At 48.0% G+C, this 26,895-nt stretch overlaps 1 protein-coding gene across 2 annotated transcripts in view; it reads right to left on the bottom strand.

Annotated features, from left to right (window-relative positions):
- SLC23A2 (solute carrier family 23 member 2) overlaps nucleotides 1-26,895 on the bottom strand; it is a 51,503-nt gene that overhangs the window by 20,264 nt on the left and 4,344 nt on the right. Inside the window, exons 1-6 of one of the 2 annotated variants that reach the window (XM_059490728.1) lie at nucleotides 17,768-17,819; nucleotides 10,966-11,243; nucleotides 10,249-10,347; nucleotides 7,167-7,283; nucleotides 4,886-5,043; nucleotides 534-622 (exon numbers count right to left, since the gene is read on the bottom strand). In XM_059490728.1, coding sequence (XP_059346711.1) covers nucleotides 534-622; nucleotides 4,886-5,043; nucleotides 7,167-7,283; nucleotides 10,249-10,347; nucleotides 10,966-11,100 — 598 coding nt within the window. In that variant the 5' untranslated portion in view covers nucleotides 11,101-11,243; nucleotides 17,768-17,819. Of the gene's footprint in view, nucleotides 1-533; nucleotides 623-4,885; nucleotides 5,044-7,166; nucleotides 7,284-10,248; nucleotides 10,348-10,965; nucleotides 11,244-17,767; nucleotides 17,820-26,895 lie in introns of those variants that run through there. The other variant, XM_059490727.1, reaches the window with a different exon arrangement.

Below are 26,895 nucleotides of genomic sequence, written 5' to 3'. Positions count from 1 at the left end.
CAAAGCTCCCATCCCAACCAGAATCTCTTCCCTCTGAAGCTCAAACCTCCCAGGATGACAACAGCAGCAGAGAAGAGAGTGAAAAAGAACATCCCAATCTTGTCAAAACCTGTCAGGTATGACTCCAGCAGGGGAAAACCCTGGTCTGGAGGTGATGCTGCTCATTGCTCAAACTCCCTCCCACTCACCACTTCAAAGGGCTCGCTTGGACTCGCTGCTTCCCAACATTTGGAACATTCCGGGAAGGAACATTTGCAGAATGCAAATGGAGCACAAGAACTACTTCATGCCACAGTTACAGCTCCTTTGTCAACGTTTTTATATTAAAAAATTCCCAGAAACTGAACTCCACAAGGACAATTTCAGGAATCTTCTGTGGCAGATATTTGAACACTGTAAAAAGAGAGGCTTTCCATATTCCCTGCTCTTTACTCCCAGTTTTTACATCAGAGGCTCTGGCAGCTGCACTCCAGGTGAGCTGGGCCATTTGTCACCTAAACAACACCTAAACATAAAGGATAAACAACAATTACCTGTGTTATTGCACTTCCACTTCTCCAGGGAGAGAATTGCTCTGGCAGGTGCTAAGAACGCAAAAGCACTGGCTTGGAACAGGGGTAACCTGGGGAGGAGAGGAGAGATGGTGACATCCTGTGGGGTGGCCACTCAAACCGCCCTGTGCTGAGCTATTAAACTGGGAAATCACAGGATTTCTCACCAAAAACAACCAGACAGAGAAACACAAAGACTTCGCAAGGCAAAGAGCTGACAGCACCTGCCTGGAGTGACTGCAGTGGCCAGGCAGGTGTGACAGCAGCACAGGGACACAGGGGGACACTGAGGTAAAGGTGCAGTTTTTCCCTCCCAGCTCTCTGGAGCTGCAGTTTTTCCCTCCCAGCTCTCTGGAGATGCAGCTTTTACCCTCCCAGCTCTCTGGAGATGCAGCTTTTACCCTCCCAGCTCTCTGGAGGTGCAGTTTTCACCCTCCCAGCTCTCTGGAGCTGCAGTTTTTCCCCTCCCAGCTCTCTGGAGCTGCAGTTTTTCCCTCCCAGCTCTCTGGAGATGCAGTTTTCACCCTCCCAGTTCTCTGGAGATGCAGTTTTCACCCTCCCAGCTCTCTGGAGATGCAGTTTTTCCCCTCCCAGCTCTCTGGAGCTGCAGTTTTTCCCTCCCAGCTCTCTGGAGATGCAGTTTTCACCCTCTCAGCTCTCTGGAGCTGCAGTTTTTCCCTCCCAGCTCTCTGGAGATGCAGTTTTCACCCTCCCAGCTCTCTGGAGCTGCAGTTTTTCCCCTCCCAGCTCTCTGGAGCTGCAGTTTTTCCCTCCCAGCTCTCTGGAGATGCAGCTTTTACCCTCCCAGCTCTCTGGAGATGCAGCTTTTACCCTCCCAGCTCTCTGGAGGTGCAGTTTTCACCCTCCCAGCTCTCTGGAGCTGCAGTTTTTCCCCTCCCAGCTCTCTGGAGCTGCAGTTTTTCCCTCCCAGCTCTCTGGAGATGCAGTTTTCACCCTCTCAGCTCTCTGGAGATGCAGTTTTCACCCTCCCAGTTCTCTGGAGATGCAGTTTTCACCCTCCCAGCTCTCTGGAGATGCAGTTTTTCCCCTCCCAGCTCTCTGGAGCTGCAGTTTTTCCCTCCCAGCTCTCTGGAGATGCAGTTTTCACCCTCTCAGCTCTCTGGAGCTGCAGTTTTTCCCTCCCAGCTCTCTGGAGATGCAGCTTTTACCCTCCCAGCTCTCTGGAGATGCAGCTTTTACCCTCCCAGCTCTCTGGAGCTGCAGTTTTTCCCCTCCCAGCTCTCTGGAGCTGCAGTTTTTCCCTCCCAGCTCTCTGGAGATGCAGTTTTCACCCTCTCAGCTCTCTGGAGATGCAGTTTTTCCCTCCCAGCTCTCTGGAGATGCAGTTTTCACCCTCCCAGCTCTCTGGAGATGCAGTTTTCACCCTCCCAGCTCTCTGGAGCTGCAGTTCTTCCCCTCCCAGCTCTCTGGAGCTGCAGCCTGCAGGCTCCATCCCTCCCCTGTGCATGACTCTGAGCTCACTCATTTTGGAGTGCATGTCTCAATAACTGCTGGGCTGATGGGAGCAGATTAGATGTTCCCAGTGCCTGCCACCAATAAATACAAACACCACAAGAATTTCAAGATGACATTCTTAGCATTGATGTTTATACTTCCCGAAAGATCTGAGAGATCTGAAGAGGATCTACCTGCACCACGTATGAATTTGCTGACCTCACTGCACCTTGTGTAACAAATATCCCAAGGTTACTAAACTGCAGATGCACTCTGAACTATTCCACAGATACTGACAGGAATGCATTGCCAGGAGATCCCCTTAACGGGAAATCCCGAGGTGTGACACAGGGAATGAGGGCAGGAAAAAGAACTGTTCAGGTGAAGATCAGAAAATGCTCACAGGAGGAGAGGCGTGGGGGGAAATGTGGAACAGAGAGCACAGGAAAGATCAAACCAGTTATTAATGGAGTTGGGAAGTTCGCAGGAGCAGTCTGGGCAACTTCAAAGCCACCAAATGTTGAAAGCTGCATTATAAACTCAAACTTCATGAACTCCATGAGGCATCCAAGCATGGCTGGCTGGACAGAACTCCCCTGGGAGCTCCCCCATGCAGAAATGCCAGCTCCAGGAAGCCAGGGCTGGTGGCTCAGGATGATTCAGCCCATCAGGCAGAGCTGGTGCCCGTGGCAGGGCTGCAATACCTGGAACAAGCTGCTACTGCTCCATCCCACCTACACAGCCCCCTCAGAGGTTTGGTAAGCACACGCTGCAAACGCATTCTCCAGGGCTGAGCTCACTGCTGCCAGCCTGGGCTGTTGTGCATCCCATGGAACACCAGCCCAGGGATGGGAAACCACACCCCAGCACCTGGCCCTGCTCCACTGTTGTGTGACACAGCTAACTCCCAAAACAGTGGGGATTCTCCCCCTAAGCCAGGCAAAAAAAGAGTAATTTAAGTTTTCTCAAACAAATTGTTCAAAATCAGTCAAGCAAGCTCCGTCCCCTCCTCAGGTGACAGCTGCAGTCTGGGAGTGACTTACAGATTTTAAGGCAGCCACTCAGTGCCAGCCAGCTGAAGCACCAAAGCTCCTGAGTGGGGTTTTCATTTCAATTCCATGTCTAAGCCATCCAGTTGCTCCGTTCTGGCACGGATTGAGTGAAGAGAGGAGTTTCTCTGCAGGCAAAGGCACCTGGAAATGTCTCACTGGGCCCCCATGTCCCACAGATGTGAGAAAGCTGAGCCAGAGCAGGGCACAGCAGCAGAGCTGCCACCCTGGCGGGGATTAAAGGTGCGCTGAATTACCTCAGCGCCGCTAATTACCCACTAATGAACCCCTGCCAGAGCTGGGGCTCACTGCACAAGCCAGGGAATAGCTGGAATTCCTAGAACTGGTCTGGGTACCCAACCTACCCCAACTCCACCCCGTAATCGAGCTAAATCCATCTTTAAGAACCCTTAAACCATGGAATTTGACCTTTTGAAACCTTTATTTGCTGAAATACTTTGCAGTTGACAGACTTGCCAATGAATACTTGCAAATCTCATTGAGAGGCCTGAGCTGCTGTATCCCATTCCCAGCCTTACATAAACCCCCCATCACATGGGCAAGAGTTATAAAACATCCCAGCGTGGAAATTTCCTCCCCAAACACAAGTTATTTTAAGACCCAAACACAATTTGGCCTTCAGGGATATGAAAATGTAAGTACAATGCAAGTTGGGAGCCACTGAAAAGGGAAAAATCCCAGCAGGGTGGAGGGCAGGGCTGGGATTACACAGAAAGAACAGAGAATTTCAAAATTCTGTAATTTTGGCTCTGTGATTTTGGGCACCCTTCTCTCTGGATGAGCCCCAAATCCCCCTCTAGTAAGTGATAAAAAAACGCAAGATTATTAAGGGAGGAAAAAAACCCAAATATGACAAACTTCCAGACAAGGTACATGAGGATTTATGATTACAGCACAAAGAGCCAGCCAGACTGGAAATAAGATTATTGACTTGGGGAGTCTTTACTTAAAGAAAATACATTGGGGAAAGAAAGTTTGCTTTTGCAACAGCTTCCACTCTGTTGTTTTGCCATCAGAGTGAACTTTTCGAGACAGAGGAGTGAACTCCTAAGTCCAGTAAGACAAAAGAAATAGAGGGAAGGGTTTTTTTTTCCCCCAAAGGAAAAAGTGAAGCAAAGGTAACTCAACCACCTAAAGATTCTGGCTCTTAACTAAATCCTTAAAAATGTGGAATTTTCTAGTGGCAAGCAGGATTTCTGCCTGTGCCCAGGCCTACCTGCAGTCCAAGGTGGTCTGCAGCAGAAATTAATAAAACCACCACAGTCAGCCCCTCTTTATCAAGGTGTGTGAATGAATTTTTGCTCTCCCAGGAACACTTCCACCTTGTTTCCTCTCCCTGCTGGATTTTCTCACTCCTGGGATGCCTTGTGTTATTTCAGATCCACATTTTTTTGGGAAGCAGCTTTCTAAAAGCTCACCCTAACTGCTGCTCTGCTGCTGTTGGTTTTGTGTTTCTGGAAACCAACAAATTTCTGTGCCCAGGCCCTCACCTGCAACCCAAGGTGGTCTGGAGCAGAAATTAATAAAACCACCCCAGTCAGCCCCTCTTTACCAAGGCAGCCCCTCTTTTCCAAGGTGTGTGAATGAACTGCTCCTCTCCCAGAACACTCCTGCCTTCTCTGTTCTGGGAACCCCCGAATTTTTGTCCTAAGGCTCACCTGCAGCCGAAGGTGGTCTGGAGCAGAAATTAAATTAAAACCACCAGAGTCAGCCCCTCTTTTCCAAGGTGTGTGAATGAACTGCTCCTCTCCCAGAACACTCCTGCCTTCTCTGTCCTGGGAACCCCCGAATTTTTGTCCTAAGGCTCACCTGCAGCCGAAGGTGGTCTGCAGCAGGGTGGTGATGCCCACGCAGAAGAAGATGGTCCCGATGAGCTGGCTGGTGGCCCACTGGTCGAAGCCCACGCACATGGCATCGGCCAGCAGGAAGGGCACGGCGATGGTCCCGCTGAAACACGTCAGGTAGTGCTGGGGGCACAGGGTTAGTGCTGCAAACCGTCCTTCCAGCCCGTCCCCAGCATCAGACACGCACTTAGAGGAGTTTAGGGATCTTAGGGGAGCTGAGGTTTTAGTCGGAGATAAGCTTTGTGGGAGTTAATCAAAACAAATGGGTAGGTCTTGATGAAGTTATGCTGTAATAGTTAACTAATAATTGACTGCTTGTCAACATAATGTATGGCTAGCTGGGTTGATAATACAGAATTATAAGAATATATTCTTATAGAAGAATATAGGAATTGATAAATAGCTTTTAGGAACATAAGGCAATTGCTTTTAGGAACATAAGGCAATTGTTTTTAGGAACATAGGACAATTGGAGGCCTCCTCTCTTCTGAAACCAGCTGAAAACAGGGGAGTTCTACCAAGCGTTCATTTGTCATATTTGCATTGAAAAGGCAGAAAGGTCAGAAGGAGGAAGGTTTCATTTACTTCCTCATTTTGGGACCCCTCACCATCAAAGGGACCCATTTCAAGGGACAAACTGCTCATGCTTAATGGCTTTTGAACTAATTACGATATGGAGCAGGGGATGGGATGTACCAATGTTATGAATATGCATTTGTATTTTGGATATTCAATACTTGTATGGATAAAAGGGCTCTGTAATCACCTGTAAATTGGGTGTGTATTTGGGAGCTATCCCACAATAAACAAACACTTCCTAACTCTAAACTGTTAGAGAGTTTTTGGATATTGGTACCAGATCAATATCCTTATTGGGAATGGGATGTACCAAAGCCATGAATATGTATTTCTACTTTGGGTACTCAATATTTGTATAGATAAAAGCGCTCTGTAATCACCTGTAAATTGGGTGTGTGTTTGGGAGCTATCCCACAACAAACACACACTTTCTAACTCTAAACTGTCAGAGTTCTTGTCCATCACAGCTGGGTATCAGTACTAGATCAATATCCACATTTTTAATAAATCAAGCAGCTTCTGTTCCTGCCTCTGAACCCCCAGCAGAGCTCCCCTTCCCAGAGCTTTGCTTTCAGTGCTTCTCATGATCCCCACGTGGAGATTTCTGATTTTCTCGTTTCTGATTTTTGCGATTTCTGGGGGATCCCAGGCCCCTGGAACACCCCGCTCTCCTGAGGAGGCACCCAGGTAGCAGTGCTGAGAGCAGCCTCCAGCCCAGAAATAATTCCACTCACACTGGCTCACATCCCCTGCTCACACACAGAGGACTCCTCGACTCTTCCTCCACCCGGGTACACCAAAAGCAAAACAAACCCAACAAATTTTCACCAAACTCCACACAAAAGTGAAAACAGAATTCCTACAGAACTGCCTGTCCTTGAGGAAAAGGCAGCAAGGAAAAGGATGCTTTGGAATGTGTTTGGAGGTCTCAAGGTCCTTCACAGAGGTTACCAGATTCTCAGCATTCCTGCGGGCCAGATGTTATTGCCACTGCAGAGGGAAGGGAGGAGGTGGGACTGGAGCAGTGGCTGAGCTGCAGGAAGCACCTGCTCGTGCTCCAAGGGCAAGCCAGGTGCAGGGTGATGCTCTCAGCACTGAAATAACTGCAGCAGCAGCTTTAATATTCACTATTTCAGGTCTAAACCCTTGTATCTCCCCATTTTTATCTCCAGCGGTGCCCAATGTCCCTTGTGAGGGTCTCCACTGAGCCTCTGCTCACTTCATTTACCAACAGCAGCTTTTAACTCAATAAATATTGGAGTGACTCTCACAAATGCATGAGCTGAAAACTGAAATCATTCTCAAAGCAGTGATCTGAGTCTGATCAACCTGAGAAAAAACCTAACATCTCCTTCAAAATCATTCCTAAGGCAGTGATCTGAGTGTGATCAGCTTCAGAAGAAACCTCCTAACACCTTCAAAATCATTCTCAGAGCAGCGATCTGAGTGTGAACAATCTCAGAAAAAAACCTCCCAACATCTCCTTCAAAATCATTCCCGGAGCAATGATCTGAGTGTGATCAGCCTCAGAAGAAACCTCCCAACACCTTCCTCAAACAGGTGAGAGTGGAGAAGGATAAACCTCACAAACACAATGACCTGCACAGAAAATCCTCAATAAATTTGGAAGCCACAGAAGCAAAAGCTGCCTCTGCTTGGGGACGTACCTGCAAGCCCAGGAAGATGCAGAGGTACCAGGGAGGAACATCCTCAATGGTGTAAATCATGTCAGTCCTCTGGGCATCCAAGCTGCCACTGCTGTCCAGGGTCTCTGCCAGGGAGCTCTGCAGGAACAAGGGGCACAGCAGGTTAGTGCTGCACAGAATAAAGGGAATTTCAGCCCCCAGGCTGCTTCAGCAGCTCTGGTTTGTGACAATTTCAAAGCCTTTCCCATCCAGCTCCTGAATTTGTAGCCAGCACGTTCCCTTCTGAACACTCCCTGCTTATTTATTTATAATTGCTGATTTCTGACAGAACTGATCTGGCAGCCAAAAGGTGCCCAAAAATGGATTCAGCATGACAAAGCTGTTAAAAAACCCCACCAAACCCCAAAACCACAAAAACAAACAGAAAAAGAAGACAGGGAAGAATTGGAACTAAGGAGAAGAGCTCTGCCCTTGCACCAGAGACCAAAATCGCTGGCTAAAATAAATCCTCATTATGATAATTGCTTCCCTGCTTTGCTCTTACCCAGTTTCATCTTGGTTAACCGCTTTTAGCCAAAGAATTCATCATTTCCCTTCTTCCCCCTCATTTATGCAGTCAGGAAAAATGCTGATTATTTATTACACCCAAATTAATCCCCAACCAATTTCCACCAGCCAGGCAGAATTCCCCCAGGAATTTCAATTCCCACAGGAATCCACTGCCAGTGCCAATGGAGAAGTGAGCACAGCCATTCACACATCAACACCCCAGTGAAACAAGGGCCAGCTCTGCCATTTCTCTGTCACAAATAAGTGGAATCTGGCTTGGGAATTCCTGAGAACAAACCCACAACGCTCCAAATGCCCAGCACAACAACAGAAGCAGGAGGAAGTATCAGATGTTGTAATTTCAGAGCAAGCAGCTCAAAAATTACCTTACACAACAGCTGCTGTGCCCTAATCCAGCCCGGGACGCTGTGAGCCCACGTGGAGCTGCCTCACACAGAGCCTGGGAGCTCTGCCAGACTCGTGACTGCCCCAAATGGGCTCCACTTCTCCAAAAATGCCCACCACAGCCAGGGCTTGGCTGGGCTGGGCTGCACTCGGTGCCACCTGCCAGGCCAGCAGCCAAAGTGAGCCTGGCACTGCCCTCCCACCCCAGCCTGCTGCTGGGAGGACAAATCCACTGGGGAAATTCACATTTGGGGGGTGAAAGCGGGCACAGCGCTGAGGGTGCTGCAGCAGAAATGCAGAATACAGGAATTCATTTGAGAGAACTCCTGACAGCACTTGGGGCAATGCTCTCCCCTCCTGCAGCACCAGTGACAGCCTTCCACGGGCTGAAAAAGGAACAAACTCTCTCCTGACCCAATTCTCTAAAAAAACCATGTGAATAAAATCAGGGATCTGAGCCACGGGAATGGCTGAGGGTGGAAAAGCCCTCTCAGATGCCCAGCTCCGACCAGCAGCACCACCGTGGGCATCACCAACCCCATCTCCAACTTTAACACCTCTGGGGATGGGGACTCCACCACTGCCCCTTCCCACCCCTGACCACCCTTTCCAGAGGAAAATTCCTCCCAAATAAATTAAAAAATGTCCAGCCTGGCCCTGCCCTGGCTGGGCTGCAAGGACCTCAGGGCCCAGTGCCACTCCACACGTTCCTTTCACGTGCTGAACAGTTCCCATACATTCAGGAACTGTATCTTTCATTTTCTGTCCTATGGGGTAGGTTTGGATTTATTATTAAACAATATCCTACAAATTTAAAATAGCAAAAGAAGCCAGAACTGGTTTGTTGCCATGAGGGAAGGAACGGGGTGATGGTTTAGCTGACTGAGGGGTTTATTTTGGATTAGGCTGTGGGTTGAGGGCTTTTTTTGAGATTTCTGGAGAAAACAACAATGAAAACAACAATTCCACTGTCTCAGGGTGCTCCAAGCCCCTTCCAGGCTGGCATTGGGCACCTCCAGGGGCAGCCAGAGCTGCTCTGGGCACCTGTGCCAAGGCTGCCCACCCTGTTACTGCACTGGGAGCCACAGCAAAGCTTTAACTCCAGGGGAAATGCTTCCTCTACAGCTCCAGGTCTCTCTAAGGTGAATTATTCTCCATCACCCCCAGTTCTGATGCCAGCTGGGAGGGAGGGAAGCACAGCTTGGGCAAAGCAGGAACACTGAGGTGTCTGGAGATGGCTTATCTCATTGCACAATTCACCCCAACACCTCTGGCTCGAGGCTTTTATCAGATTGTGCCTCTCCACTCCAGCCCCAGCATGCTCCAAACACCAGCCCTCAAACCTCTGAGAGGTAACAAAAAGCTGCCCATGAAATGTGAGTGTGGGGACGGGAGTGGGGCACCTGGGCAGGCTGAGCTGGGAGGCTCCAGGCCCTGACAGACCTCTGGCTGCTCAGGGGATGGTTTAAATCTGAAATTCAGGAGAGAAAACATGAACCGCATCCCCTGGTGTCATCCCTGCCCCAGCAGAAACCACAGCCTTGAAGGAAGGAGCATCATGGTGCCCCTGCTTGGAGCCAGGAGTTTTGTTCCTGTTTCCATCAGGGCATTTGAGAAACTTGGGTCATGCTGAGGCTTTTCAGAGACCAAAACAACCCAAAGAAACCATGGATTGAAGGAAGGAGCATCATGGTGTCCCTGCTTGGAGCCAGGAGTTTTGTTCCTGTTTCAATCAGGACATTTGAAACACTTGGGTCAGGCTGAGGCTTTTTCAGAGACAAAAACAACCAGTTGGACTAAACATTTTGGAAGTTCAGTTTAGCATAATCCTCATCCTTTTTTTAAACAAAGCTCAGACTCACACCATCTCAGCTTGCAGGATCATCCCTGAACAGACCCAGGGAACGAAAGAATGGAGAAAAAAAGCTGGAAAAATCCCACCCAAGGGCATGAACTGCTCCCACCACTTCCTGAGTCATGGCCCCAGTGCTGCACCCACAGTGTGTGACCAGGAGTCACGAGGGCAGAAGTGCCTGGGGAGATGTGGATGTGCAAGTCAGCAGCTCTGGGACAGGAAAGCACCAAAAATGAGCTCCCAACAGCAGGAGAGCCCCAGGCAGCCTGTTTCACATGAATTCAGCCCCAGTACCTTCTCTGCTATGCCATTTTCTGTGGTGTAGATGGCCATCAGCTCTGTGTCCTCTGTGTCCTGGTCACCGCTGGACGTGGCTCCACCGTTTATCACCACCTTAAAAAGCAGCAAAAACAGAAATAGGTGAAGTTAAAATCAACATTTCCTCTGCCATCACACCTCATATATCATTTTCTCTGTGGGTGCTTGAGATGTGCCTCTGACATTTAGTCAGAGAACATGAGGAGCATGGCAAGGCATCACTTCTGTAACAGCAGGGACAGAGAGCACAGAGAGCTGGCTGTGCTACACACAAATATTCAGAGTTTTGTCACTGACTGCTCATGGAAATCAAGGGTTTGTACACCTGGGGCATTACTGGAGCATTATTTGGACTCATCCTCATATTTGCTCTGACCATGGGGAGCTGCCCGTCCTGGGAACACGGAATGAGCACACACAGCAGGGCTGGCTGTGCTACACACAAATATTCAGAGTTTGTCACTGACTGCTCATGGAAATCAAGGGTTTGTACACCTGGGGCATTACTGGAGCATTATTTGGACTCATCCTCATATTTGCTCTGACCATGGGGAGCTCCATGTCCTGGGAATGAGCACACACAGCAGGGCTGGCTGTGCTACACACAAATATTCACAGTTTTGTCACTGACTGCCCATGGAAACCAAGGGTTTGTACACCTGGAGCATCATTCCCTGCCCAGGGCTCACTCACAGGCAGGGTGAAGAAGGTGGGGTGCTTGGACTCATCCTCGTATTTGCCCTCCGTGGAGCCCCCTCCTGCCTCCACCGACTTGGCCGTGGTGTTCTTGCCAATCCCCATGGTGTCCAGCACGTCCAGGACTTGCATGCAGCACCCAGGAGGTGCCTCTGGGACAGGCCAAGAACAAAGGACAGCTCCTTTTCCCAGCAGCAGCAGCAGCAGCTCCAGGAGTCACTGAGGAGCTCAGTAATCCAGCCGGGACATCAGCGTGTCCTTCCCATCAACAGCTCCTAGGAGGGAAGGGAGAAATCGGAGTTTTTAGGAGGGAAATAAGTCAGGCTCGTCATCTGAAGGTTTTTTTAGGAGGAAAACGAGTCAGGTTCATCATCTGAGGGTCCTGAGTTTGTTCCTCACCATATGTTGGTTCTTGGCCTCTTTACTTCTGTTAAAGGCACTTGAGATGATAGTTCACATTCAGATTTAAATATTTATTATTTCTCATCTCCATTACAAGTCCTGAGTTTTACAGCATTCTACTAACAAGCCACAGAATGGTGAACTCTCTTTCTATTCAATTAAGAAATGGCACTCAAATTATTTTTACTTTTAACCCAATAACTGATCACTCCAAGTCTGCAATGTGGACTTTTTTATCCAATTACACAATACCACCCAAACTTATGAAGAAGAGGGACACACAGAAAATCCAAGTTTTGCAGCCTGTGCTTACTGAGCTTTAAACACAGAATGCAGCTGCCAGCACCTGCAGGTGAAATCAGGTTAGGTACAGGTGAAAGTACAGGACAGAACCTGCAAAAATAGCTCCTGAAAGGCACAAAAAGTGGAATTTTCTGCACCCATCCAGGCAACAGAACCCACTCACACTGGTGTGAATTCAAAAGCAAGTTAATGATGGGTTCAGCTGAACCCTAAGGTGGAATACAGCTCATGGACACTCAAATACAGGTCTGGATTGGAAAAAAAGAGGCAGAATTTGGGTTTTTCCTGAAGTCTCCCCTTCCAGATGGTGCTCAGGAAATGCCAGCAGCTCCTGTCTACTGTAATTGCAATAATAACTGAACTTGAGAAAGACTCTTCTGCTGAGGGCAATTCAGGACTGTACTAATATATGAATACTAATATTTTAGAACCCCTTAATAGCTGTTAATTGCCCATTTGCTGGAAAACTCTGGCTCCTTGAAGTGAAAGAAACATTAAAACTTTCACAGCAATGGAGGTATCTCCCGAAAAGTTCCATAAAAACGACAATTTGGGCACTGGGATCCCTGGAAGCATTAATTAAATCAACATGGAATGGAAGGCAGTGCCTGCAAATCAGAGTTACGATTTGTTTATGAGTGTAAACATTAAGGCACGTAATTAATTAGTTCTCACTTGAAGACTGAAGGAGAAGGCTGGTTTGAACACTCAATGTCTTGCTCTGGAAAAAAACTGTAATGTCCATTTTCACAGAGCAGCTCAGGGCGGAGGAGACAGGTACTGCTTAAAGGCTAAAGGTTTGGGGGCACCAGGCTGGGATTTCTGGAGGGTTTTTCTGTTTGCTTTCACAGAACAATGAGGATTTATTTTTTTCCCTAGCACACAAGAACAAGGAGAGGAGAATCTGCCTTTCTCTGCCGGCGCAGACGCGTTGCATCCTCCAAGGAAATCAGAGGTGGAGACGGGCGAGGCTGGGTCCGGCAGTTCCTCACACCGGGGAGGGAAAGGGCAGCAGGACACCTCCCTCAGCCAGGACCAATACACCAAAGCGAGCCAGGGGAGCTGCCAGGACCTGCTCTGAGGTGCCCTGGCACTCAGCAGCCCCTGGGAACCGCACCAGGACAGCAAAGCCTGCCTTGGGTCCAGGGGTGGCCCAGAGCTGAAATAATTCCCCGACAGACGAGTGCCAGCCGGCAGGCAGAACCCCTGGGACCTGCACCAGGACAGCAAAGCCTGCCTTGAGTCCAGGGATGGCCCAGAGCTGAAATAATTCCCCGACAGACAAGTGCCAGCCGGCAGGCAGAACCCCTGGGACCTGCACCAGGACAGCAAAGCCTGCCTTGGGTCCAGGGGAGGCCCAGAGCTGAAATAACAATTCCCCGACAGACGAGTGCCAGCCGGCAGGCAGAACCCTCAGCGCTGCCTTCCCAAGGACAGCGAGGGCTCGTGTCACCAGGGGCTGCTCCAGGACAAACCAGGAGGAATCTCCCGGCTCTTCCTGCTGCTCCCCAGCAATTAAAACTGCACTGAATGGCGCAGAGGACCGTCAGAGGGCTCTGGAATGCTCTCATTCTGCAATCAGGAGTGTCAGAGAGGAGAAGATAAACCATGCCGCGGCCCGAAGCTCTCTCAGAGATCACTCCTTATCAGCTCCCACCACATGAGTCAGTTTTTACAGCCCTCCAGAGCAAACCCAGCTGCTGGGGAGCTGAAAAGTCCTGGAGAAAGAGATAAAACAAAAGAGGTAACACAAAGGAGATAACACAAAAGAGATAAAGCCCACTGAGCACGGGCAGGTACACTCAGCACAAGCCATCACCTGCAGGCTGGGGTCCAATGGGAAGCTGGAAGTGGAATTTCTGCCAGGACTCCCTTCCCACATGGATCACCCCAGAGCAGAGCACACCTGTGCTCAACACAGAAGGCCAGGAGAGGCCAGGCCTTTACAGAGCTGCAGATAAGATTAGGGCTTACACAAAGGTGCAAGTTCAGGAGGAAAAGCCTCCTGGCCAGGGAGAGGCCACCCTGCACCTCCAACATCAGCACAAAGCTCCTCCAGCCCCAGAGCCACCAGGAGGGGACAGGAGAGGTGGCAGGGTCTGGTGTGACACAACATCCCCTCCTCATGCTCCCAGGACCACCCTCCACGCCTTCCCTTTGCCAAGGTTGCTGCTATTGCATTTTAAACAAACCAGGATGTGTTTCAAAGCTTGTGGAAAAAGGATAAAACCCATCAGAGATCTGGAGATCTATAATTTGTTTAAATGCTCTTTTTTATCCCTGCAAGTTTCTGCCCTGGAACCACCACCACAAATAAAAACATGCACTGCAGCACAAAGGTTTTCCTACAGGAAAATCTGCCCCAGAAAAGCTCCCACTTCCCCAGGTACCAACTGCCTGTGAGTCAGTAAAAATCCTTTTTTATCATCTTTTCAGCAGCCCCAAGGGTTAACTGGGCAGGACAGAAGGTGCAGACAGACATGAAGAGTTTACTGGCAGGAAAAGTGGCCATGAACCCCACAGGAGTGGGACACTGACACCTGCCCTGCACGCACTGTTTCCTTTCAAAGCACTGCACGCAGCTTTGGGCTGAAGCACACCCAAAATATTCCCTGGATCAGATTTATGCTGCGGCAGCTCCTCCCTGCCCTGCTCAAGGCTTTCAACATCAATATTTGAATCCAGAGCCTGGCAAAAACAAAGGCCACCTGACCTCCAGGCAGTTGGGAAGTTTTGGGGTTCTTCTCTCATTTTGGGTTGATTTGGGGTTTTTTAACTCTCTTAGAAGGGTCAACGCTTTGCCAGGTGCTGTTGGCCTGGCAGCAGCAGGACTGGCCATGGCCATGCCCAGGACATGGCAGCGCTGCTGTAAAGCTCATTTGCAATGAGCAGACCTGGAGTTTAACCCTCTGGAGGAAGCTCAGGCTCCCCCATGACTGCCAGCCCTGAAAACTACAGTTTTTCCAAAGCGAAACCAGCCCTGAGTGTTCCCTTATTTGCCAAACTCAAACCAAAACCCTTCTAAAACCACAAAGGCTGAATTCCAGCTGGATCCTAAATTCCCACACCCATGACAACCAAAATAATTCAGACTTTCCCTGTCCCTTCAGACAATCCCTGGCCTGGATTTGGTGGCCCTTCCCTGCTGCACACGGGAAATATTCCCAAAGGAAGCACAAGGAATGTGGTGACAAATGTCACCATGTCACAGCTCCTGAGGTGGCACAGCCAAGCAGGACCTTCCTGGCTGTCACAGACGGCTGAGGAGCCAAAAATCCTGCGGCTGCTGCACCCACGAAGGAGATTAGAATCAAATTAAGGTCGCTGCTTAATTACCATCATCAATTTATTATTTTAATGAGATGTCAGGCTGGTGTGAACAGACCAACTTTCTCCTGCAAGCAGAGATGATGCTCAGCCAGCATCTGTCCCTCCTGAGGCGCCTCTGGAATTTCAGCACCTCCCTGGCACCTCCAGGTGTTTGGCACCTCTGGGACTCACAGGATGTGTTTGAACGCAGCCAAGGTGTGAGATTGTGTTTTTGGCAGCAGACATGCAAAGGGACACGGACTGCCTTTAAAAGAGAACTTTGCTGCTCACAGGCGCCCAAAGGTGCTGCGTGTTTTCCTAGGAAAAAAGGCTCTCCCCAGTCAAAAACATTCCACAAACCTCTCATCGCCCAGGTGAAAAAAGCTCAACAAATACTCAAAGGATGCAATCCAAGTCCTGTCTGCAGAGCCACAGCCACAAATCCAACTGCTCCATCCCAGACCTGTGCCTGGATGGGGCACCTGAGAGCTCCCACCCGCTGTCCACACGTGCAGGGAGTGCCTCAAAGGTGTTTTTTCTGCCTTCCAGGGCATTTTTCACCATCTCACACATGTGAAGAAGGTGCCCAGAACCCACACATTTCATTTTCTCTTGGCGTAAAAGCCACCCCTCCTGCTTCAGTCTTGGAGGGAGTTTTTATCTCAGGGAGTTTGGAGCAGGCCTCTTCTCTTTGGTCCCAGGAAATTCCTGATTTGTCTTTAGCAGGGACCTCTCTCCTAATTTATCTTTAGCAGGGACTTCTCCAGCTCCTTCCCACCTACTGAAGCTGCACTGAAATGCCACCACCACATCCTAACTGCTCCTAGATTTCCCCTTGCACTGAACCACATCCACAACAAGGAAAGCAGACTCCAAATTTCACCCAACACCACAAAGTTCATTTTGCCTGCTGCAGAGACAATAAAATGCTGCCACATACCCAAACTTCCTAACATCAGACTCCTAAAAAACTCAATTTAGGTTTTAAAAAGTACTGATGGGCACCTAACACCACACAGTTCATCTTTACCTGCTGCAGAGACAAACGAAACGCTGCCACATACCCAAACTTCCCAACATCAGACTTCTAAAAAACTCAATTTAGGCTTTAAAAAGAGTTGATGGGCACTTTAAGAAGCTTCTCGCTTCAGCTCTTCAAAGCACAAACAAATTCTTTCTTTGGAGGCACTAATGAATTTTTAAGTAGATGGTATTTTGACTGCCATCCAGAGCGGCACTTTAATAACTGACCAACGTTATTAGGGCAAGTCTACACAAAGCTAAGCAGCAAAGTTATGCCGAGCTCAAACCTTCCACGTATTTAAAGCACATTAGCTAAATCTCATTAACTCCATGTGTGAATGAGCTTGTTGAGAAGGGGACTCAAATCCAGCTGAATGAGGTGCCTGCCAAAGGATCTCACAGCTTCCAAAAACTGAGGTTTGGTTAGTCAAGTTATTAACTGAGAGCATGGCTAGGCTGGGATTCTAAACCAGAATAGGTGGAAATTCTAAACCAAACTAGGTGAAAATTCTAAATGAGAATAGGTGATTCTAAACCAGAATAGCTGATTCTAAATCAGAATAGGTGATTCTAAACCAGAATAGGTGAAAATTCCAAACCAGAATAGCTGAAAATGCTAAACCATAACAGGTGAAAATTCTAAACCAGAACAGGTGATTCTAAACCAAACTGGCTGTTTGCAGCATCAGTCACCCTGTTTGATCAGAACACTGCTGGCCAAGCAGCTCCCACTCATCTTTCACCCCATTATTCCCATTTTGTTGGCCCAAAAGCAGCAGTTTTGCCCAAATTCTGTGCACTGCATTTGCCACCCTCCCGGAGAGCCCTCCAGTGGGCAGGGATGATGAAATTCCAAAGAACACGGTAAATAAAATTTAAATTCGGTCTCACTGCCCTGGAGCTCAGCACACCTCAGTGTATGGCACACAGTAATTTGATTATTTATAATGCTATGGAGTCCTTATGGTGTCCCTGGGGAGAATTAATAATTTGGGGATTCCAATACCTCGCTGTTATTACCAATATTAATGCACAGCTCGTTAAGCTCCTTCATGGCCCTCAAAGCAACCTGAGCTCACACTGGCTCCTTTCTCAGCCTGCTTTGTACTTGGACTTGGCACTTTGATGAAAGCTCGCTTCTTTCCAAGACTTTAATCACGTTAAAACAAAGGTGGAGTTAGAGACTCATCCAGGGAAAATTCCATTTATTAAGTAAATCGAGGTAATGTGCCAATTTTTCAGCTCTGGATGTGAAGCTCCTTCCCAAGGGCTGAGGCATCCCTGTGGCTCCTTTGGAAAGGGAACAGCTTGAGCCCAGTAATCAACACCATCCCAGCCACTGATGCCAGATTTGAGGAGTTTTACACTGAGTTATCAGTGAGACTTGTTTGAAATAAACACTTCCATTTAGCATCACTCATTAGGATTTGGAATAAATAAACTTTCAGAAACTAACCTTTTGTGCTCAAGCTTCCTTAAAATCTCTTTTGCTACATAACTATCATATAAATTTTTCCCGTTTTAAAGATTAAAAGGAAAGCAAAGTTTACAGATAGACAGAAAAAAAGCAAATACTTTGGAAATGGTAAATATCTCTTTTTACAGTGATAGCAATTTTAAAATGAGAAATTAAGCCCTCAAAACTTCAAGACACACAAAGTTAGTTATTAACACCTGCAAACAGACATTTTATAAGTTTCCTATTTCATAATGCTGACACCAAACCAATTGGATTTTGGCAACCATCCCCAGCAAGGCAAACCTGCAGCGAGCTCTCGGAGGCGCTCCCGCAGCAGCAGCAGCGGCCTGGAGGATGCAGACATTCATCCCCCAGGAGCACTTTTATACTCTTTCTGTACTTGCCCGTTGTGTAACTGCTCCCAGCCCACGCTTACACAAGGGCAGGGCGGGAGGCAGCACCTGGTTACTCCTCGGTTACTCCCCCGTTACTCCACGCCTCCGCCGGGTTTACGCAAAGCGGCCCGGCCACAAAATCCCGGGGAGGACACCCGGGCAGAGCCCCCAGAGCGGCACAAGAATTTCCAGCAGTCAGGACAGGGATTTGGCTTTCTCTGAATGTTCCTCCACGAGCCTCCCTGATCAATGATTTAGCAGCAAACTGGACAAACCCTCAGGAGGCTCCTGACCCTGAGCCAAGGGTCAGTGACCCACAACCTCACGGGGAACCGAAACACAGCAGGACTCTGCTGGGCTCCTCCACTTCCCCAGCGGAAAACGCTGAGTAACGGTGGTGGGCACGGGGCACAGCGAGATGGAACAGAAGTGAAAGCCTTGGAGCAACAACAAAACCAGCAAGAAATAAAACCTGGGTTGCCAAGCACTAGGACAGGTTGCCCAGGGAAGTGGGTGAGTCCCTGTGCCTGGAGGTGAATAAAAGCCGTGGAGATGTGGCATTCAGGGCATGGTTCAGTGCTGTCTTGGTGGCTGGGCTTGATCTCAAAGGTCTTCTCCAACCTAAACAATTCTAGGATTCTGAAATTGCTTCCCAATGATCTCCTTGCCCCATTTCTCTTCTGTGGGAGCTCAGCCCTGCCTCAGGCTGTCCTTACGCTCCTGAACATCACTTGGTCATTTCACTCATCCCCATTTCCCTTTCCAAAGGATTAACGAGACACCAACACCCTACAACTGATCCTGAAGCCATAACCAGAACAGGCCACCACCTCTCCTCTCCTTTCCCTTCCCTCCTTCAGAGACTTCCAAATGTTTTCACAAACACAGATATCTCAATTTCAACATACAGAAACCTTAGAGACCTTAACACAAACATCACCAAACTTTAAGACCACGAAACACCAACTGCTGTACCCAGACTGGCTGAAGAGCACTGATCTGTAACACTTTAGGGAAAAAAGGGCTGGAAATTGTTTTAGATTCAAGGTATTTGATGTGCCCACAGGGAGCTAAAGAAGTGAGTGATCAACAGCAAGAGGAAAGCTTTAGGTTTTGAAAGAAGTAATAATCAATTTGCTTTTTTACTCCAACGTTCAACTGCTGTTTAATCCAACTAGTTTTTTTAATAGCTGGATTAAACAATGCCAGGGACTCAAACACTTCTTGCCCTGAACATGACAGCTCCAAGTATACCTGAGTTCAATGCAATTAAAATTCTTCAGTATGCAATCAAAGACTCGTCTATTTACCTTGCAATTAAAACTAATCGCTCCAAAATTCATCATCAGCGAGCGGAGAATTTCAACATTCAAACAATTAATTTCTTATTACTCTGCATTTACACTCAATCCAAAGCAACCGCTTGCTAATCTGGGTGCCTCCACTCCAACCCCAGCTGCCAGGGCTGATGTCGGGACAGATGTGAGTGTGGGGTGTACAATTCCCTGCAGTGAGCAGGGGCACTGCAGGCAACGCTGATCCAAAATGCGCTGGAACATTGCACAGTGCAGCTTCCAAGGGCTGTGGAACCAGGTGGGGACGAACAGCCCAGAGCTGTGGGGGCTGCACTTTACTGGGGAGGGGAAGCACAGGATTTATCTCACCCTGCTCCAGCCCGGATGGTCCCACACAGCCGCCCATCGTTTTTATTTCCTGCTCAATACCTGAAATGCTAACTGGTGGAAGCATTTCTACTGCTTGGAAATGTTACTCCTAGGAGGAGTTCACTTTGATTATTATGAGAAAATGCAATTTTCTGCCTTCTTCTCAGACACTCAAGTGCTCATTCTGAGGATGAACCAACACTTCAGCCGAGTTCTGTTCGCTCTTGGACACACACTGGTAAACTACTGAAAATGCTAAACCAGAATAGCTGAAAATTCTAAACCAGAATAGCTGAAAATTCTGGTTTTCCAACTCAGTGTTCTGAGTTGGAATAGTTATTCTGAGGATTTCTTCTCTGCAGTTCTGCAGCATTTGGGCAGACAAAATCCCTCTCTGAAGTCCCCTGCTCCCCCTGCACAGGGGTGGCACCAAAATGACCACAGTGCAACCCAGGCACTGCCAACAGCTGCTAACCAAATCCCTCCTTTGATCCTTCAGAAAGAACAAGAAAAACCCCCAAAAGGGGGAGAGGTGCAGCCAGCAGTGCTCAGGGAGAGGCACAGCTTCCCTGCAGGAACATCCTGTTACATCCTGAGCTGGAGGAGGGCTCCTTTCTGACACCTCAATGAGCCCCCTCACTACATTCCTGCAGCCGTCTCCCGGCTTAAGGATCCTTCCTCCCAAAGCCACGGCAAATTCGTGATCTTTTACATCAGCTTATTTAATCAGCAGCCTCCCCTGAACATCCCCCAGAACACACTGAACATAATACAGCAAAGCCAGAAAATAGCATCACACACGAGACAATAAATAGATCCACTTCCACCCACAACTGGGAACAGCAGAAAGACTCTGCTATTGAGTTTGAATTTCCAGTGGTGTTCATAAATTACTGAATTATGAATTGAAAAAGCACTTACCAGAAGATGTGCTGTAACATGAAAACATCACTGCTCTTCCCTAGTGCTGACTCAAATCTACACCAGAATTACTGGAACTGCTCTGAAAGCCCCCAGGTAATTCAGGGAGCGATGCCCAGCCCTGGCTCCTCCTCAGGGTGTCCCCCCTGAACCCACAAATCCCCCTCCCCAGAGAAAGGACACCTTGGGGCAACCCATGGCCAAGGAATTCCACATTTCCAGCTGGACAATGCAGCTTCTGCTCCTAATTCCTCAATTCATCTACAGCCTGTATTGGTTTGTTAGGACTTTTCCTGCCACAGTACACTTTTAAATACTTGTAGAAGAACCCAGGATCTGAGATGTACATCAAAGCACACACAGAGTTCTGTGTAAAAAAGGTAATTACAATAGGGAAGTGCCTTTAAGAATACCTGTGGCTGATTTCTGGGCAAGAAATAAAGAATCATTGTCCAGAAAGAACAACAGAAGAATAGTGAAGCCAAAGCCCTGCACTCCACAGGCACAGATCAAAGCACTTCCAAAATTACTGGAGAGAATTGTGATTTTTGGGACCTGTTATTGTATCCACCCTGTGCATAAACTAAGCCAGACTCCTTTCCTGGAGCTCCAGGTATTCCTGTAATTACAGGCAAAAGCTCAAATCGAAGCAAAGACAGGAGCAAAGCCCGAGCAGCAGGCAGGGCGAGGGTAGTGAACCTTAGCTCATTACCGTGTGTGCTCCCAGATTAGCCTGAACACATCATTACCCTGTGTATTCCCGGAATCCCCACCCCTGGCAGTGCCCAAGGGCAGCTTGGAGCACCCTGGCACAGCGGGAGATGTTCTGCCCACGCCCGGGCTGGGTCTGGATGGGCTCTGAGCTCCCTCCCGTTCCAAATTCCGCACACAGTTACTTTAGATTTTACCTTTCTGCCCCTAGTTTTGTTTCAGAAGGGCGGGCTGAACTGTACAGAAAAATGCAGCAGGCTGTGCAAAGACCACGGGACGTGCCACCCTTCAGCAGAGGCTGCTGCTGGTTTAATTTTCCAAAGGCAAAACACTTCTGAGCACAATCATTTGTTTGCTTTTTCATTCAAGACGTCATTTGCTCGGATGCCTAAAAATCACCCTGCATCACCCAGGCTGAAAGCCCCAGCTGCAAGACTAAATGCTGTAAAAAGAGGGGGGGAAAAGAGCAGATATCCATCGTTTTTGGGCAGTGAACCTGGCATTCACAGCTCAGTAACTCCCAGCCCAACTCCTTCTCCTGCCAGCAATCCCAACCTCCTGCATGCGAAATGAAAAAAAGCCCTTTTAATCTTCAAAGCATGGCCACAAGTCAACCTCAACTTAGCACACTTTTTAATTTTCGTTTTAATTATCCAGTTGGGAGAGTTGTGCCCTTCTTGCTCAGTGACCTTTCGCTCCTTCGGGATTTACTTCACAGTCTTTCCTGGGAATAATCAGGGAACTCACAGCACTTCCAGAGGAAACGTTCCAGGGCTCCTGGGGCCGAGGGCAGGGCCAGGGTGACTCTCAGGAGTCCCTGCTCTGCCTGCAATCCAGCCTTTCAAACACCTAAAATTGAAGGGTTTCTGTATACCATTTAAAAATAAAAACCTAATGCTCATTCAGAGAGCAGCCCAACATGTGAAGAAAAAAATTAACAAAATTTCATGGGCAGTGCCAAAGTTACGAAATTCAATTTCCATATGGCAAACATCATCACTATGTCACGTTTCATCTTTTTCTGCTGATTTCTGGATGCTGTGCCCCAGGGCTGCAATCCCTGCATGGCTGCCCTGGGTTTTGTTCTCACCTGGAGCCAAACCCAAAGCAGCAGCAGAAGCTGGAGCTGGCACGAGGCAGGGCACGGGCAGAGCATCTCTGGGGTCACACAGCAGGAACAGATGCCATTATTCACTGCATTAGCAATAATAAACGCTGATATTCCCACCAGTAACTGGCGCCCAGCTGTTTGCCCCAGGAGCTCTGGCCACCAAGCCCAGCTCGGTTTCCCACAGCCACTGGGGAAAAATTAAATCATTACTGCCACTAATTATATTTAAGCCAAAGCAGCACTCCTTACTCCCCTGCCCACACAGCAAACAACCGTAAGCAGCCCTGGGTTTGATTCCCACACGTTCAGCCAAGCAATTGCTAATTTATTAATTTCACAACAAGCCTGGCAGTGGCTCTGGGCTCAGCCAGACCTGCTGGGTCACTCCCCTTTGGGGCAGGCTCAGGTGAGAGCAGCTCCTGCACCAACCCCCTCAGAAATGTGCATTTATTGCAGCCCTGAATCCACGGGGCACATTTATTGCAGCCCTGAATCCACGGGGCAGCAGGAGGGGACAGGACCCAGGTGCCACCTGGTCACCAGGCAGACGTGGGGATGTCCCTCAGTGCATGGCTTTGAAGATTTCCCTGTGTGAGAGGGTAATTAAGAACGCATTAAATAGATATTAATGCATTAAACGGATATTAATGCATTAAATGTCCCTGTGAGCATCAGAACTGGTAAAGGAGGTTAAGTGGCTTCTCCAAGCGAAGGGACAGAAATGGAACAGGCAGTTTAACACCCAGCTGGCTGCTCAGGAAAAGCACAAAAACTGTAAGATTTTCGGAGCTCACACTGCTTACAATAATATTTATAACAGATATAGGTTATTGAAGGAAAATTTCTTGGGTTTGGGAAGACTTTTTTAAAAAAAGCTCTTTGGCAAAATTTATTAAAATAAACCTCTAGTTTACCTTTGTGATCTCTGCCAGTAAACCAATCCTTTTTTAACCAATATACTGTGGGTTTAATACCGTGCCTTAATGGCTGCCTCATCTTCAGGGCTCTCTGGCAGATGTGTTTCAGCACTGCTTTTAACAAAATCATCTCAATTATTCTTACTTAATTGGCATCAGATAAATGCAAGACTTCTTAGCTGCTGCTCTCTGAAGGAACAGCACTCGAGCACACATTTTGCCCTTTGAATAATTAGGAAAAAAGACCAATGCAGATGGAGTGTACCTAAGCGAGCTCCAAACCCGGGCTAGCACCGATCACAAAATCTTTACCAAAGCCCCACGGCCAAGGAGGGGAGCTCAGACAGCTCTGTGCCTTCGGGCTCGTTTATAGCCAGCAATTTAATAGGAGCTTTAATTGACAGCTTCGCTGGGCTCTGTTGTGCCTGATTAGGCATGTCCACGAACAGCATTAGCAGCGTTTGATGCCCTCCAAAGCAGAGCAGCTCATTAGCAGGGATGTTTACAGGAGCCCTTCCCCTGCTGCAGGGGGGGATTGCAGACCGTGTTTGCCCCAGGAGGATCTCGGCTCCAAAGGAGCTCAGCCCTCCACCCTCGGCCTTCCCTATTTGCCAACAGGACAGATGGACAAGGAAAACATCTGACAGGACTACAACAAACCCCCAACACTCGGGTACTGAAAAACCCAAATCCTCTCCCTCATTCCCCCCCTTTTTCTCTTTATTTATTTTTTTTTTTTAAGCTTTAAAAGCATCTCTCAGCGAGCTGAAATAATTACAAATAACAAGTGTCCAACAGGCTGAATAAACCAGACCAGAGCCCTGTGAAATTGTAGTGGTAATAATGACCCTGCTCAGCACAACCTCCCAAAATCCCACACACACCAAATTAAACGGCACCCATGCAAACACATCCAATATCAGCAAATGACTGCTAATTGTTATTGCTCCCAGAGATGAAAGGACACAGAGCAGTGTGAGAACACAGCAATTATTCCCTGCACTCTGAGCCTATGAACAGGGACCTGCAGCTCCAATTTCTTTCTTGCCAGTCTCAATCCAAATGACTCCTTAGGTTTGGTCTCAACACAACAAAATGCTCGTCAGGAAGCCATGATCTGTCAGCTTTTATCAAAAACCCAACCTGCTAAAATATGACCAAACAAATGCTGCTTGCATCAAGAAGACTTAAGTTACTTTTCGGAAAAAATTCATTCTGCACAAAAAATGAAGAAAAAGCTGCTGTGAAGAGCTGGTGCTTTAGAGCCTGCAAAAACAAGGATGTGTTTCCTTTGCCTGGGTATGGTGAGGCCTGGACACAGGATTCTCCACAAAAAGGACAAGTAATAAACAGAGCAAAATTTGTTTTTTCCTGTCACAGGAACTCCAAAACTCCACAAAAATCCAAACCTTCCCAGAGCAGAGTCCACCAAGTGCCATTAGCTCAGAGACAGCTCGGTTTCACCCAGCGGACAAAAGGAAAGGCTGCTAACTTTGCAGGGCAGGGTTTTACTTCCCTGCCAAGCCCCTAAATAAAAAGTGAAAGTCACGACATGGGAATCACGTGTGCCCTTTCCATGAGATCCCATCGGTGACCTTGGGTGCTGCTGAGAACATTCACTCACAATTCCCTGAAAAAGCACAGTTACACACAACTCCCTGAAAAAGCACAGTTACACACAACTCCACAGTTACACACAATTCCCTATAAAAGCACAGTTACACACAATCCCTCTAAAAGCACAGTTACACACAATAAAAGCACAGTTACACACAATTCCCTAGAAAAGCACAGTTGCACACAATAAAAGCACAGTTACACACAATTCCCTGTAAAAGCACAGTTACACACAATAAAAGCACAGTTACACACAACTCCACAGTTACACACAACTCCCTATAAAAGCACAGTTACACACAATAAAAGCACAGTTACACACAACTCCACAGTTACACACAACTCCCTGTAAAAGCACAGTTACACACAATAAAAGCACAGTTACACACAATAAAAGCACAGTTACACACAACTCCCTGTTAAAGCACAGTTACACACAACTCCACAGTTACACACAACTCCCTATAAAAGCACAGTTACACACAATAAAAGCACAGTTACACACAACTCCCTGTAAAAGCACAACACAGCAGCACCTGAGGTCAGCTTGAGGCCGGAATCCAAACCACTCCAGGTAAGTGGAAACAGGTCACAAAAAAAGGAAACCCTTCAGATGGTGGGTTCTGGGCTAGAAAACAGGGCAATCAGCAAATTGGCCTTGGTGGGCAAAGCTTCCAGCATTTCCTTGCCATTGCAGATCCATGGATTTCCACAGGGAGCCTGGGGTAATTCCCATGAACCGCCCCAGCACATAAACACTGCCAAGTGCATTGGTGTTTAAGGTGCCTTCCTATTAAAGCTGCACTTTGTTCTGTTAACTTTTACAATCTCACAAGTGGGTAACAGCCAGCAAAGCACTAAAATGGACATTATTGCCCTGGGCTGCCGTTTCACGGCCATGCAAAACAGGAGTAAAGCCAATTAAAATGTGTCGCTCCACTGAGAGCGCAAAGTGCTTGGTTCACACCCGGGGTTAATGCCCAGGAATGTCAGAGCACCTCAGAGCCCCCCTGAAATCGATTTTCACTTTCTTTCCCAATACCCTGTGTTCCCAAAATCATTCAGCCAAGGAGCCCTGCAACAGCTTGATTTAAATATAAATTCAGACAAGAACTGAAGGACATGGAGCCATTCAAAATCAAATTCCGAATCAGTTCGGTGACTCACATTTCCCAGCAAATAATGAGTCAATCCCCCTGCATCATCCATCAGTGCTCATCTGAGGCCATTCTTCCAGCAGCTTTACTCTACAGTGAGCATGGAGTGGGTGACAAATGCAAACAGTCCCTTTGATCAGGAAGGGCACACGCTGTTTAACCCAAACACACAGAAAGCGGGTCAGATGTTGTTATCAGAGCTTGGGAAACTCAGATACTCCCAGGTACTGTGGGACAGCTCAGCTCCTTCACCGCAACAACTGCACTCCTCTGCCCCTAAAAACACAACTATCAGACAAAGCTTGTTTGCTGACACAAGTCCAACACCAAAACATTCCTGGTTCTAAGGACAGAGATGTATCAGTCTCCAAAATCCATCCCCCCAAGGCGCGTGGGACACTCTTAGAAACACACATTGATTTATTACTTCTTTGTAATGTATGTTTTGGGGGAATAATTAAATATTCTGGTTGCCCAAATGTGTTGAGAAGGAGCTCTGGAAATTCCCTTTCAGTAAAATGGGATAAAGTTTATTCTCGCTTGCAGTTGGCTATTTAAAAATAATATTAAAATGAAGTAAGTAAGGGCAGACACTTGGATGTTAAGTGCATTCCCTGTCCCTTCCTTAACCAGTACTTGCATCTTCTGGCCTGAGAACTGAGACACGGGGAGAATCAGATCATTGAATTTCTAATTATAAACCCATTAAAATACTAGTTTTACAGTTACCTCGAGCCCAGCCATTCCCCAGCAATCAAACTATGGGAACACAGAGCATTTCATGGCAGGAGGGAGACACCCAACCCCGGAGCTTTGGGAGTCCCTGGGCACAGCTTGGGGGCCATTCCATGCTTCCCAAAGAGCCTGGGACAAATTCTATCCTTCCCAAAGGCAGCCTGGGCCAATCCATCCTTCCCAAAGAGCCTGGGACAAATTCT

The sequence above is a fragment of the Ammospiza nelsoni genome, chromosome 30 (genome assembly GCF_027579445.1).
Source record: "Ammospiza nelsoni isolate bAmmNel1 chromosome 30, bAmmNel1.pri, whole genome shotgun sequence".
In the NCBI taxonomy this organism is placed as follows: Eukaryota; Metazoa; Chordata; class Aves; order Passeriformes; family Passerellidae; genus Ammospiza; species Ammospiza nelsoni.
Note: the sequence above shows the minus strand (reverse complement) of the source record. Positions and strands in the feature narration are given on the sequence as shown.